The sequence below is a fragment of the Tiliqua scincoides genome, chromosome 2 (assembly GCF_035046505.1).
Source record: "Tiliqua scincoides isolate rTilSci1 chromosome 2, rTilSci1.hap2, whole genome shotgun sequence".
Taxonomy (NCBI): domain Eukaryota; kingdom Metazoa; phylum Chordata; class Lepidosauria; order Squamata; family Scincidae; genus Tiliqua; species Tiliqua scincoides.
In genome coordinates, this window is record NC_089822.1 from 87,652,170 (window position 1) to 87,668,075 (window position 15,906).

The following is a 15,906-nucleotide window of genomic DNA, read 5'->3' on the forward strand; positions in this document are numbered from 1 at the left end:
TATGTGGCCTGCTCCAGAGTGAGCACACCCAGCGGTCTGGTGATCCTAGCACCTGTGGGGAGAACCAGCAGTGAGGTTTACAGAGAGGTCCTTAAGTAGAGAACCAAAAGTTGTAGGTATTTTTAGCAATATTCTTTTTCTCTATAACCTCTTTGTTATTTCTTGACCAAATGTTATATTTTGAATTTCGCTACATCATTTTTCTGCATCAACACGCTTTGCTTTATTCAAACTACATATGCTTTTTCTTAATTTGTTTTCCTTTACTTTTCTGAATACCTGTGTGAAGCACAGGTACTATGCTTTTATAGCACAAAACTAATTCAAAATACAAAAAAATAACATTTTATTAAACAAAAAATTTCAATGGAACCATGACTTTCAGTAATTACAGGGTGATGCCTGACATGGGATAGGTGTACTAAATTTCAGTTGTTCATTGCATTCAAAGGAAAGTTTATTGGAGTTAAAATACACTTAAAGCAGTACCATAGTAGAAGCATGGGTATCATGTTAGTAGTTACTATAAGTGCTCTATAAATTGAAATAGTACAGAGTCCTCACCTATCAAATGTTTATGCCTAATAAAGGTTTTGTTGACTGTTGACTATAAATTGAAATATTACTTCTTTTCTCAATGGGAGCTGAGTGCAGGGCCTCTGAGACGTATTTTATCAGGGGATATGACATCTTGTTTGGGTCCCTTTTGGGATACAAAGTTTTTTTGGGCCCTGCTCCATTAGATCATAATGTATATGAATTATGATACTGTATATAAAACTATGTAGGCTTATACCAAATGGGCCTGCTTGTCTTCACACAATATATGCAAACATTTTCTGAGATCCCAGGAAATTTCCAGTTCCTTTCCTCTGGCTCCCAGATCCCCTTTTTGACCCCGGACCCAGTTAAAATGTACCCCCTGTACCGCCCCACCCCAATAGTCCCTGTAAGTATGTCATGTTTTGTTATAATTGCTGCAAACCAGTGATGGGGAAGGAGTCCTAGTGGCAGAGAGAGAGAGAGAGGGGGGGGGGAGAGAGAGAAAGAGTTTAAAGGGGACAGTACACAATTAATTCACTGTGCATGACTCTTCCACACATCTGCCAGTGAAATTATGTGCCTCTGAAGGGGTGACATTCTACATAGAAGAGCTTCAGGGTGTTTTCATATCCAGCTTGCTGAAAACGAGTGTCTAGAATCAGTCAAATGGTTTGGATCCCAACACACTTTTGTAATGAACGGATCCCGTGTCACAAACCCGGAAAACTGCCAAGGAAGGTCAGCCACAGGCCACATTTATGTAACTTTAGCAAGAGCATGAAACAATTCATAAATCTATGTTAACAGCCTGCAAGTGCACAGGAAGAGCTCCTCTCTCACCTTGCCTTTGGAGCCATAAATCTTAATCTTGCAGAACCGCTGATGTTATAAAAGCCTCAATTTGGAGTCCCCAGTGGGAATTGGAAAAAAAAAATTCCATGTTATACCATTTCTACTTACCATGAAGCCAGTAATGCAATGGAGAACCATTAGGGTGAAGCTATTTGTTAAAACTTGGCCCTTTAAGGCACATAGATAATCGCATAGTGTCACAGAACTATTTCCAACATGGGACATACAGCAGATGTTACAGGTAGGTTAGCCAAAGTATGCTTAGTCAAAACAAAGGGAAACAAACAGTGAAGTTTGCCACTGAGATTCTCCCCCTCCTGCCCCAAACCATCCACAGCCCAGTCCACTTTCCAACCCAATGTGCCCACAATCCTCCTCCAAACTGTCCTTGCCACTGACTTACCAGTGACAGCAGAAGACAACACTGGCATTCCTGGGGGGGGGGGTCAGGTGGGCACATCCCCCAGGGCACAATTCCTGTGAGATCTGTGGGGCAGCACCATCATCCATGCCCCCCACTGTCGCAGCACTTCCATCTGCCCTCCAGAGCCCTTCTGAAGTCCAGGGAGACCTCACATAGTGTCCTCTGGCCCTCTGAAAGCCTTTTGAGGTCTCCAGAGGACTGTTAAACATTACTTCCAGTTTTCTGACAAAACCAGAAGTAATGCTTAAAAGGCCCTCTGGAGGCCTCAGAAGACTTTCAGAGGACCAGAGGATGTGGCACAATGCTCCAGACCAGGGGTCACCAAACTTTTTGGCTAGAGGGCTGCTTCAAATATCTGGTGTGGTGTTGAGGGCCGGAAACAAAGTTTAAATATGAAGTTTTAATAAATAAGTTAGAGATGGAACTTAGAAGACTGAATAAAAGAATGAGTGGGCTCATTCATAAGAACATAAGAACAGCCCCACTGGATCAGGCCATAGGCCCATCTAGTCCAGCTTCCTGTATCTCACAGCGGCCCACCAAATGCCCCAGGGAGCACACCAGATAACAAGAGACCTCATCCTGGTGCCCTCCCCTACATCTGGCATTCTGACTTAACCCATTCCTAAAATCAGGAGGTTGCGCATACACATCATGGCTTGTACCCCATAATGGATTTTTCCTCCAGAAACTCGTCCAATCCCCTTTTAAAGGCGTCTAGGCTAGACGCCAGCACCACATCCTGTGGCAAGGAGTTCCACAGACCGACCACGCGCTGAGTAGAGAAATATTTTCTTTTGTCTGTCCTAACTCTCCCAACACTCAATTTTAGTGGATGTCCCCTGGTTCTGGTATTATGTGAGAGTGTAAAGAGCATCTCCCTATCCACTCTGTCCATCCCCTGCACAACCTCTCTGGTCCTCAGAACACCCTCCAGATGCAACCAGAGCACAGTTCTGGTCATGTTCATTTGAGTGGGCCAGAGGCTTTCAGGAGACAAGAGGCTGGCCACAGGCCGCATAGAGGCTCACTGCGGGCCACATCTAGCCCCCGGGCTGGATTTTGGAGACCCTTGCTCCAGACTATTCAGAAAGTAGGGGAAATGGCAGTCTTCTTGGGATGTGGCATTCTGCAGTCCTGGCCTTGGACGGTACATGGGCCAGGATTGCAAGTGGAAGACAGTGGAGGTTTTGTGGGTGCCCGTCACCCACGTTCAGCCTTTGGCCATTTGCATTGGTGGCTGCAGCCCACCAAACAGCAGAACAGCTTTCCTTCCACCAGCCTAGGACTTATGGTAGTGGGTCATAAATGAGATCCACCACCATAAGACCCAGATAGGATTGGGCTATAGGTCATGCAAAGCAGGTAGAAGCATGGGAATGGGTGAAAGACCTGGGGAAGGGAATAGATAGGAAGAGTGTGTCTGCCTTGCCTCTTGAATCAGCTGCATATCTAAACACACACACAGAGAGCGTAGTATTGTGGTTGGAGTATCAGATTAGAACCAGGGTCAAATCTCCAACCGTGAAGCTCATTAGATGATCTTGGACCAGTTACTATCTCTCAACCTATCCAACCTCACGGAGTTGTTGTCAGGATAAAATTGGGGATGAGAACATCATCCTGAGTTCCTTGGCAAAAAGGTGGGATAAAGATGTAAGAAATAAACACAGTTACGAGGAGAGATTCCTGGGATTGCAAATCAATAAGCCTAATCACATTGGTGTGGTCATTTATTCTAGACCAGGGGTGCCCAAACCCCTGCCCACTTGCGACCCTTGTGGATTCCAGTCCACCGGGAGCCCCCAGTCTCCAGTGAGCCTCTGCAGCCCACACTGCAGCCTACACTGGCCCAACACAACTGCTCTCAGTGTGAGGGTGACTGTTCGACCTCTTGCATGAGCTGTGGGCTGAGGGCTCCCTCCACTGTTTGCTGTTTGTGTGTGATGCAGCAAAGGAAAGGCCAGCCTTGCTTTGTGCAAGACCTTTTATAGGCCTTGAGCTCTTGCAAGACTTTCATTCATTCATATAAGTTCCATCTCTAATATAGTCATTTATGTAAATTGATTCAAATTTGAAATGTAAATTAATTCTTTTTTTTTTTTCCCCTGCACCCAACACAGTGACAGAGAGATGATGTGGCCCACCTGCTAAAAACTTTGGACACCCCCTGTTCTAGACTAATCCAGTGGTCTGACTCCAAATAGATTTCAGTTAAATACCCCTTTAGATTTGATTGAAGTCTCTGGAAAGATTCATAACAGCTTTGGATCTGGTCCAGAATAAAAGATAAACAAACAAAGGAAGCCAGAAGTCTTTCTGAAATCAATACCCAATCATAAGAAATCATTCAGGAATAAAGATTTAAAAAACACTTTATTCTAGAAATAAAGTGGGCATTAAGTAGAGGATGGCGTAGGTGTTGGAGCATCAGCTCCTTTGAGGGCCTAGTTGCGTGAGGATTAGCTATACTCTGGTTGAAAGCCAAACTGCCTTCCCATTCAAACAGCCATCTGTGGATGAATCACGGAGCAAAGAACTTGCTCCCAGGAGAAGTCAGAAAGCCAGTGGCATGGATTACTGGCTCTGATTTTATATTGGAGGAGAGGATTTGGGTCATCCCCAGGCTGAATGCTAACATATACACTTGTGGAATGGAAAAGCACTGGAGATTATCTGAGACTGAAAGTCAGATCGCTGCATTGTACAGAATGTCAGGTTTCAAATCTGTGTTCAGCCATGTAGCTCTCTGAATTGCTTTGGACCAGGGCTTTCTCCTTTGCTTCACCCAGCTTCATTAGCAAGCTGTTCTGGCATCCGTGCTTTGCATGCTGATGGTTCCTATTTTAGCCTTTGGCAGCTTGAGGAAGGGCTGGGAAGGACCCTTGCTGGAAATTCTTGAAATTCTGTTCATTTGTGAAGATGATAATGAGCTGGATCAGCATTTCTCAAACTACGGGTCATGAGCCAATTTCGGGTGGTTTGTGTAGCACCCAACTCAACCTCCGTTGAACATACAGAGCTGAAAATGCAGGATCCAGAGCTGCTGGGCACGGTGGGCTCCTGGTGGGAGAGAGTCTCAGATGCACTGAATAGGTGGGAGGATGGGATGCTAGAAAGGGGTGAGGGCTCTGTGTTTGGAGAAGGATCCAAGTTTGAATTTTGTTTTGACCTCCAAGCTGGAATGTTTGAATGTGCAAAATAACAGCACAAGCATGCTGTGTAATGGGACCTTTCGCTGTTTGCGGCTTAGGTTTGAAGCCTGAATTGATGATGTCACTTCCTGCCATGACATCACTTCCAGGTTAATGACATCACTTCTGGTGAGTCTCGACAGACTGTCATTCAAAAATTGGGCCTTGGTGCTAAATAGTTGGAGAACCACTGTGGTGGATGAACCAGGTCTGACCCAAATCCATATGTTCATCCAACTTAACATAGGTGCAGTGTCTAAAAACAAAGAGATTGTGTTACGTTCTCATCTCTTGCCTCCAACATGTGTGCATGCGGCATGCTGTGCTCTTACGAGGACTGGGGTGTATTTGCACCAGGCAGGGAAGAGAGCTGGATAGAGGTAGATAGGTATGAATTGGCAGCTGGTTTGACTTAATGATCTTGTAGGTCCCTTTCAATTCGGATTTTATGATATGTGAAATGGTGTTGAGTATAATAGAATCAGAGATATAAGTGCCACCAGAAAGTGTATGCACCAAACTGCCTACATCACTGTAAACCGCTTTCTGAACTTTTAGTTGAAAAGTGGTATATAAATACTGTTAATAATAATAATAATAATAATAATAATAATAATAATAATAATAATAATAATAATAATAATAATATAGTAAGAAATTGCTTTGGCAAAGAAGAAGAGAACAGTTTACAAAGGATACTGCAGCCTATACAGTAAATTGAAGGTTGTCTTGAACACAGTCCTGTGCATGGCTACTCAGAAGTAATTCCCATTAAATTCAATGGTGAGAATGCCCCAATCCTATCCTCCACCATGGTGCGATGCAGTTGCACCATGGAGGTACATGCTCCATCAAATGGGGGGGGGGAATCAAGAGGCCTCCTTGAGGCAAGAGAACTCCATGTAAGTCCCCTGATGGCCTGTGGGTTTTCTCAAACCTACACCAGTTAACAGCTGGCATAAGTCTGAGGAGAGTAAGGGGTAGTGCAGGTTGGAACAACAGGACCTGGCATGTGCTTTGCTGCCAAGATCCACCCCTTCTGACCCACTTGGGAGGCATTTTAAGGCCAAAGGCAGGGTAGAAGTCTGATAATAGATAAATATATCTGTTAAACATGTATTTAGATACTTGTTTAGTTGCAAGAGTGTGCTAGAAAAGCCTGATGGAGCATTGACTTGCTGCCAAGCAGCAATGAGAGGGGGCAATTTCATATAGAAATATATCAATGATGCTTAAGACCTCCCTCCACCATGCAATTGGCATAATTAGCAACTGATTTGCATGGACATGGAAATTAGACTGGCTGGCTTTTGCAATCTGAAATATGACAGCCCAGAAAGTTGTTTCCACAAACTCCTACCACTGCCTCAGAAATCATCAACCTTTACTGAATAGTCATTTGCTCTATCTGCTCTTGCCTTCGTTTTGGAAATATCCTGGTCTCTCCAAACTCTCCAGAATACTTAATATTTTATCCAAAACACTTGAAATATTGCTTTCAGACAAGTAAACTGTCAGGCTCATCAGCCTGGTTTGGCTCAAAAAGCAAGATTGTTTTGAATCAACTGCTTAATTGTACATTCAGCTCGCCAAGAAAAATATTTGCGCTGTATCGTGCTGAGTCAACGTACGGTTGAAAATAAACAACACGCTCATTGGTTTGGTTTGGTGTGATGGCTGGCGTCATGGATGCCCCAAACAAAACATGCTTATGACTGAAATGCTGCAGCCTGTCCTCCTTGCAAGCCCCAGGGGGTCTGATGGCCTCATAGAAAAAATGACTTTTGTCGCCTGTTTATACTCATGTTTTCTTCCCCCTAGAATTCCATTTCCATGTATAGATCAAGCACTCTCTGTGGAAGAACGGAGATCATGAGAAGCTTGTGTCCTTTTACATTGAAACATCTGCTTTCCTTTTCCACATGCTGGAAGCCAGCTGGGGCCTGGGCAAGCAATGTGCAAGAACAGTTGCCTTCAGACCCTGCTTGTGGACTTCTAGAAGAATAAGGTTGAGCTGGCTATTCTTGCAAACTGGATGGATGAATGCTTGAGCCCATCCAGCGGAGCCCTTCTTTCACTGCTTCTGCTGCTTCGGCTTCACAGCATGAATACAACTGTGAATGGATCTAACACTTGCTTTGGGGACCAGTATCTTTGGGCCTTGGTTCCCATACCCCAGTGATATCATTTAGTGGAACTCACAGGGGCATAGCGGGGGCCATCATGTTGCCCTACTACCCCATCAAAGAACACTCCTATGGTGGAAGTGTGAGATGGATGTTCTATGTCAGGGGTGTCCAAAGTTTTTGGCAGGAGGGCCACAACATCTCTCTGACACTGTGTCGGGGGCCGGGGGGGGAAAGAATTAATTTACATTTAAAATTTGAATAAATTTACATAAGTTTACTTAAATGAATATATTAAAGATGAACTTATATGAATGAATGAAGGTCTTGCAATAGCTCAAGGCCTATAAAAGGCCTTGTACAAAACAAGACTGGCCTTTCCTTTGCTGCCGCTACTGCATCACAGACATGAAACAACAAGCATTGGAGGGAGCCCTCATCCCACAGCTCACGCAAGAGGTCAAACAGTCACCCTCACCCTGAGAGCAGTTGCGTTGGGCCAGTGTGGGCTCCAACAAATCTCCGGAGGGCCAGAGGCTCATTGGAGACTGGGGGCTCCCTTAGGGCCACATTGAGAGGCCTTGAGGACCGCAAGTGGCCCCAGGGCCGGGGTTTGGGCACCCCTGTTCTATGTCATCATAGCTAAATAAATTCAAGGAGGATAAGGAAGAGCGGCTAATAGCTCAATCCTATGCATGTCTACTCAGATGTAAGTCCCATTCTAGTCAATGGGTTTAATGCCAGGTAAGTGTGGGTCGAATTGCAGCCTATGGCAAAAGCATGATTTGCATTCTGGGACAGGTCCCTAAATCTTAGCTCAGAAGTCCACGAATATCTCTGGCCATCTCTGAGGGTATTTTTGGTGGTGGTTGCAGAGGGTCTTACAAAGAAGGGCTAGTCCCAGACCAGCAATCATTTTAAATATCATGGGGGTTGTGAAAGAAAGATTCCAAGCCCTTCCGCCCTTCGGCAGACTTTTAGCCTGGAGTCGAGTGCACTTGGCATTTCCCTCAGCAGACTGTCATGAGTCTGGATGTTAAGAACTTCCTGTTCCCCAAGTGTTCTTTTCTTGGAGACGTGCTGTATCATCAGCCTAATCATTGACAGGAGGATACCCAAGAGCCTTCCAAGTCCTCTTTACTGAAACCCAACCCGGGCGGCCTTAGTCCCCGGCATCCCAACTCATGAACTAAATCCAGCTTCAAATTAAAGCTAGTAAATTTAGAAGTCAATGATCTCACTGCCAAGGAGAGTGAATGACGCTCTTTTTCATTCACAGAACCCTCCTAGCTTCACACGGTTCTGCTCTTTCATTGAGTGGTTTGTTGACATACAGTGTTGCTCTCCCCTATAAATTCGTGAATGTTCACTGTCTCCTGTAACCGACTTACAGAGATATCCACAATTTGTCAGTATGTCCTGTGTTCTTCTCTTACAGAGAAAATACATTTATGAGGCTATAAAGGGAGTTGGATTTACAGCTCTTCAACAGTGTCCATCTGTTTTTAGCCATGCATATAAAACTGTCCGTCATGTCAATCTGTTGATGGCGGTGTATAAGGTTGCCACAGATTCATCGTTTCTATGAGGGTCAAGCTAGATATATGACAACATAGAAGCTATGTGTTCAAAACCAGATCTGCCCGTTTACAATCACTTCTATCATTGGGAATTCAATTTTAGAGCAAAAAGCATGCACAGATGGGGTTTCTATACCTTCCCATAACCTGCCTCCCCACCCCCATCTCTTTTCTCCTTATAAGCTTCAGTACTCAAAGTTGAGTACTCAGCTGAGAGAAAAAAAATACACTCATGGGAAGGAAGAGCCATTATAAGAGCATTAAATTTAATGATTAACTGTAATTATTTGACTTCATTCCCTTGGTTACATTGTGGCTCTTATTCTGTTGCTAAATGATTTTTAGCAGTCCATTACCAGGTTTAAATTTAAATTTGGCTATGCTGTTTTATGCATATAGCTATCTTATAATGGCCAAGAGATTGATGGTCTAATCCAGTGGTACTCAAACTTTTCCGGCCAGTGGCTCCCTTGACCCCCGTGGCTGTTGGCCATTACTCCCCATCATGTTCCTGAGGGTTGGAAGTGACATCATTAAACAGGAAGTGGCCAGAAATATTAACTATATTAAATATATTAAATATAATGTTATATTATATTTATTATAATATAATATTAAATATTAAATATATATTAACTATATTAATATTAATTATATTAATAATATCATTAATTAAATGCAGATCTTAAAAATATATTATTAATACACAGCAATATATATGCTTTATAAATGATCAGCTGCTGATCACTGTTGGAGACAGGATGCTGGAGTAGGTAGATTTTGTCTGGTCCAGGAGGACTCATTTTTTTAAACTTTGTAAGCATACCAATAGAATTGTTGTATCAAATGAACTTTGTGAACAACCAGTCTGACCAACATTACATACACACACCCCTGTGGACCCCAAGCCAACTAGTCATTTCTCCCATTCTCCTTGGATAGGATTGAACCCTTTATTAATTGAATGAAATCAAATTTTTCCAGCAGCTGGTGGAGAAAACAAAAATAGACCAAGAAAATATATCAGAGCTGATAAGGGTTTGGTTAGGAAGCTGATTTGTCTCTTATACTAGGAGATGCACAGCTCAAGCCTATGCATTTCTACTCAGAAGTAAGTCCCATTAGAGTCAATGGGGCTTACTCCCAGGAAAGTGTGGCTAGGACTGGGCTGGCAATCACTTCATCAATGGCTGATAAATATTCCCTTCAAATAGCAAGATTCATCACTTTAAAAATACAGCCTTTCCTCTTCAGTCAAACAACAAGATTAATAAATCACTTTAAAAACAGTACCCTTTTCCTGGCAAAGTAAAGTGTGTGCTTCTCTCCCCCCTCCCCCCTTTGCCAACTGCATGGAAACAACTTTAAGACCCCTGGTGACTGGTAAAATGGGAAGCGTTTTATTTGGGGAGGGGGAGGAAAGCAGGAAGGTTTGGAGATCGAAAGGGGGGAGTGGAAGAGGGAGGGGGTTGAAAAGAGAGATTTCACTTTGATGAGAAGCGATTCCAGGCTGGGAACTAGGAACCAACCAGACAAGGATCAGCGAGGGTTAAGGACCGCAAGCTGAGCATGCTCGGTACTTGCCAGATGGGGGTTGGAGTCGAAGAGCTTTGGAAACAACATGCAGCAAACACAGAAGGCGGCAGCCTCGGAGTGGAGGGAGAAGAGGGTGGGTCGGCATCAGCCACTCTTGCAGCTGAGCAACTCCCATTTCTTCTGCTTAAAAAAAAAGGCACAGACGACAGGCAGAAAACGGGCTCGTATTCTGCCCAGGGGTGGGACTGTGTCGCTGCGAGAGGACATTCTGTGCCTCCCCTTTGAGTTCCTGGCGCCTCCCTAACGAGCCGCGCAGCACAGTTTGAATAACACTGGCCTAATCCTATTGGGCTACCGCATTGCCAAAACTCATGTTCTGGCAGCGCAGAATGTTTTATGGCTGTCGTAAAAGGCGGCAAGGAATTCAGTATCGCCAGGCTGCTGCTGCAAGTGGTGAGTGGTGTAGGCCACATGCCAGCAGCCTGCCAATAACTTCCAGACAAGTCAATGCTGGGAGGGAGGTGGTGGGGTGGGCAAAACAGGGCAAGGAGGGGGAGAAAAGGGTTGGAGATTGGAGCAGGGAAGGGGATGGATCACAGCCAGATCTGGGCAGTATCAGTGGTAGCAACACCACTGATATCCTATCCCCCTTCCTGACCTCAGTCCGTCTTCTTGGGTCCTCTCAGACTTGCACCAACAAAATCGCTGGTGCAGGTCCATGTAGACCCAGCAGGGCAGCAAGGCTTATCCCTGGGCAAGGTAACAAATGTTCCGTTACTCAGAGATGACCTTCCAGACTGCCCTGTTGCAGGATGCAGCATGCATTTCAATGGCCCAGCTGCACAGTCGGGGGGAATTTAGCTTTAGGATTTGGTAGTCAGCTGCAAATCAGGACTTTCATGGTTTGGCTCATACCCTGGGGTGTAGGTAGGAGGCAGCAGAGCTCTGGGATTTCTTCATCAGAAGTGGTGATTATGTCGTTGGTAGGAGCATTCAAGTGCTGTCAGACTTTTTTTTCCAAAGGACCTTAACTAAGAAGAAGCAGGCTCAGCATGAGGCAAGCTGAGAAATTTACCAAGGGACACCTGTTAATGAGACAAACTTTTTGGTCTCTGGAGCCCTTTACACTTTTGAGTCTTTACTCCTTTACTCCTTTGAGTCCTTTACTCCTTTTGAGTCTTGGGGGGCCCTGCTGACACATGCATGGAGTATCTGGGATCCCGAGAGCCCTGGTGCAGAGTGTTGCAGCACGAAACCCAACACTGAATAGCAGTGAAGAGCTGGACCAGGAAGAGAGTGAGAAAGAAAGCCATGAACAGAGGAGGTGGGAGGGATGGATAAACAAACCAGGCAAGAGATTTTTTTTTTATAAAACCCTTTAAAAGGAGGAGGGCAGTCACTTATGGAGGCCTTGAAAAGGGTCTCAGGGAACAGCTATAATATCTTAATATGTACATTATTGCTTAGAATCTTTACTCAATAATAAGAAGTCAAGAAATGGAATTATTACAGGTGAACACATGCAATTATTTATATTTGACTAAAATTATACTATCCTGTGACAATTAAAAAAAACATTCAAGCCCTACTTTTTGGCCTCAATCACTTTGTGTGGCAGGCAGTAGACCATTATTCAAAATAGGAATCCAAGGGTGAAAAATAAAGTTTATTGATATATCTTTATGAATCACCTGAATAATTTAGACTACAGTGAATGGATGGCTAAGTCTACTGGTTGTTAAAATTACAGCTTCATACGATATCTTCTCAGTGGCAGGCAAAACTATTAAGGGAAATGCTTGTATCCTTCTGGTAAAGGCCCTTTTCCAAATTCTGAAATTTGGAGTCACAGGAAAGATACCCAGCTTTGGCCCTGGGCTTTGGCAAACCCTGATATGTCACTGTACCGGTTTCAGGTTGCAATCGTAACCACACTTTCCTGAGAGTAAGCCTCATTGAACAAAATAGGACCTGAGTAGCCCTGGAGAGGATTATTCCCTCAATCTCATGATAGTCTGAAAACCGAAACATGGGTGATCTTTTCTATCATTAAATAAAATGAAATGACAGAATGCTTCCATACAATTATTTATGTGCATGTTTATTACACATTATCAACTAACATGAAAACCAATGGAAACTTTTTTCTTATGAAAAATGTGTGCAGGGGAAACAACTGGGATCAGAACAGTCGTGGAGCTGTTAAATGTTTACATGCTTAGGTTGATGTCTAGTTTAACTCTTACATGTGCTTGCTATATCATACTATTAAGCCAACAAAAGTGAAAAGCTGTGGAAGGATACAATTTCTGTACAGATTGCTAAAAACCACACCGCTATGTGATGACGCAAGATTTAAAGGAAATTGTGTTGTACAAAGACACATTCTATTTTTGTTGAACCTGTATATGGTTGTAATCCCCTCTAGCCTGTGCTGTCCATCCTCATGGGTAATTCATCCATTAAATCATGTCAAACAAGGCTTTGTTCTCCCCTTTATTGAAGAAGAGTGACACTTTTTTGCTTTGCTTTTGCTCTGAAAAATACTACTACAAAACACAATACAATTTGACTCTGGTTCACACTCATAACATAAAGGCTGGAATGCTGAACAACAAAAATCCATGTTTTCCTCTCCAGTGTACTAGTATGTCCCATCAAAAGTAATAGGGGTAACTTAAAGCCCAATTCTGTGCTGAGTTTACACCACTTATACACCATAAGTCATGGGCCGGTGGTCTGGCAGCGACTCCACTATTCAGGGAGCCATGGCTACCAGGGCAAATGGCCAGAGGCTATATGCAGACAACAATGGTCCACTGAACTTCCTCCATCCCCCATTGTTATTGGTAAGGTGGTAGTGGGGCAGAATCGGGAGAGAATTGTGAGTGGATCAGGGCAGGGACCACACTAGACTTGGGGTAGGAAGGGGAAATCTCCAGAGCACTCATGCACACTGAGATCTCATCCCCTCTTCCTGGCCCAGACCCTCCTCCAGAAGTCTCCTCAGACTTACACCAGCAAAAGAGCTGGCGTAGGTCCATGGAGACCCACTGGAGGCCAAGTGGCCAACAGAGAGGAAAGTACAAAACATTTTTACTTACCACTTCTGGGCTGTCTGGTCCCGTCCCCCCCAACATGCAGTGCACACTCTGTTCGCAATGCTGCATGGTCTGGGCTTTCAGGGGATAGGACTGGGCTGTCAATAGACACTAAAGGTTTTCACAAGGAAAGTGCAAAGAATAGGGTTGTTATTACCACTTCTCAAGACTCCCCTTTCTTAATGAAGCATAACGCAACAACTGCTTGCAACATCTCCTCAGAAATTCAAACATCAGTATGTATCCCTGATTTCGTCCGTTTTTACTCTTTCCATTGGTTTTGAATTTGAAATTCTGCTGCTATTTTAGTTTCTTGTTTTGTTGATTCTGTTTTTAGCTTTTAAGTACATTCAAGAGAAATATTTTCATGAAAAAGCTGGGATAAAAAGGCTACACATTAAAAAAAAAATTATAATGACATTTTGACAATGAGTCCCCCCCCCCCCCGCCATTGGAGTTGTGACTCATCCTGATCCTGCAGCCCTTGCTCAAGTAAAGGTGTCTACTTGCTCCAATTTTCTATCAGGAGTGTTGCCTGAGTGAAAACTGCAAGGCTAGGTTGGACCAAGGGCTGATATACCAGGGCCAGGCTCTACCCTTCATCCAAGCTCAGTTATTCAAGGTCATGCAATGCTGTCCTCTCCAGCACACCTCAGGCACGATCAGCCGCCACTGCCCTCTCATACATGCGCTCCAGAATACAATGAATACTTGCAAAGCTAGGCCTATCAGAAGGCAGCTTGCTCCAACAAAGGCGCATGAGGTTGTAGAGCTCCAAAGGGCAGTTATCTGGGCAAGACAGGACATTGCCATCTCTCACATAATAGATTACTTCCTCATGAGCCATTCCATAATAGGGTTGCATGCCAAAGGCAAAGATCTCCCACAGGACCACACCATAGGCCCAAACGTCCGACTCTGTTGTGTAGCGGTTGTAGAAGATGGACTCGGGCGGCATCCATCGTATGGGAATGGCATCGTTCTCATTTGCTTTGTAATAATCAGCTGAATACATATTTCTGGAGAGACCAAAGTCAGCAATTTTAACCACCATGTTCTCTCCCACTAAACAATTCCTGGTGGCCAAGTCCCGATGCACAAACTTGCGTTCAGAGAGGTAAGCCATGCCAGCAGCCACTTGCTTGGCAATGCAGAGCTGGTCGGTGCAAGAAAGAGCAAGTAAGTGAGGGCTGGAGGGCCTGATCCTTATGTCAAGGTTATTGGTGCTCAGGCTACAGAGGTTGCGTGGTGACAGGTTGCGCAGGTATTCGTTGAGGTCCCCAAAGGCCATGTATTCAAAAAGCAGGCACATGGGCTTTCCAACAGCACACACCCCTGAAATCAAGAACATCCATTAAGCAAATTCCGGTTCACTTGAAGGTGAACAAAAACATTAACAAACTGCTATCTAACATGCTATGATACTTGGGCATGAAAAAGTAGAGAGTTTTTCTAGATAAGGACTACCCTTCCTCTTGCTGCAGATGATGTCCTATAGGTAGTTGATCATCTGTAAAGAGGCTTCTAACAGTGCACCCTAAAAATGGAATTTTCCCAATTTTGGGAAAAATAGGATTCCCATTTCCACACGCTGTTTCTTATGTGCAGCTCTTGCTCAGCTCAGCACTATGTGGATAGCTGTACCATGGACCCTTCTCTCCATCAATCATTTCATTTTGAAAGTGAATGACAAAGATCCAACAAAGGAAAATATGCGCATAGGAGAGAATGGTGCACACAGCAGGGGCTTTTCTCACGTCAGAATGATCACTCAGTTCACTCACATCTGAGTAAGGGGAAGTTTCTTGGAACCATACCTCTATTTTTTGGAAAGTTACTCCTGGAAAGAGCTAAATAGATAACACAATTGTGCATTATTCCAGGTGCACTGCTGAAGGACATCGCCTTACGCAACTAATCTTAGACCTGAAAAAAGAGTGTGAACATCAAGCAAGTGGTTCTGATACATTTATGTCTTTCATAATCTTACTGACATTTTTTGTCACATTTTGTAAGCATATTGGGATAGACTCACTCATATTGGCGGCCTCACTCTTGCCTTTTTGGAGAGAAAAGCAGGCAACGTTTCACATTGTGAAAACATCTGGATTTAGCTAGTAGAAAAGTGTGCACGTAAAAGGTTCTTAGGTCAAGAGATGTTCAACGGTCCCACACCCCCGCAACCCAAAACTGATGGATTCCTTTGGCCTTTCCTAATTTATCCAACATGGTGATAATAAACAAAGAGATCACTCCAACAGAGTGTCCACTTCCTGTTTCTTCTTTTTGCTGGTGAAATATAATCAGTTATTTCACTTTGAGGAAGTAACTTCAAACTCCAAAAATGGCTTGCACCATGAAAATGGAGTTGAGAATATTTCCAATGAAATGTGCCATGATTTTGCTTGGTCACTAGCAGCCATCCAGATATGCTTCAAACAGCAAAACCCAACAGCAAATGATATGAGGCAGAAGAAAAGGTACAACGCAATGTCATCATGCTATATATTGTGTTAAAACAACACATTCTCAGTAAGAAGGAAGAAAGAG

The 15,906-nt window shown here is 43.9% G+C and overlaps 1 protein-coding gene across 1 annotated transcript in view; it reads right to left on the bottom strand.

The window, feature by feature from the left end:
- Positions 1 to 14,008: 14,008 nt before the first annotated feature.
- MUSK (muscle associated receptor tyrosine kinase) overlaps positions 14,009 to 15,906 on the bottom strand; it is a 58,597-nt gene continuing 56,699 nt past the window's right edge. The window contains exon 17 of the mRNA XM_066612610.1: positions 14,009 to 14,691. Within this exon, the coding sequence (XP_066468707.1) occupies positions 14,009 to 14,691 (683 nt within the window). The remainder of the gene's footprint in view (positions 14,692 to 15,906) is intronic.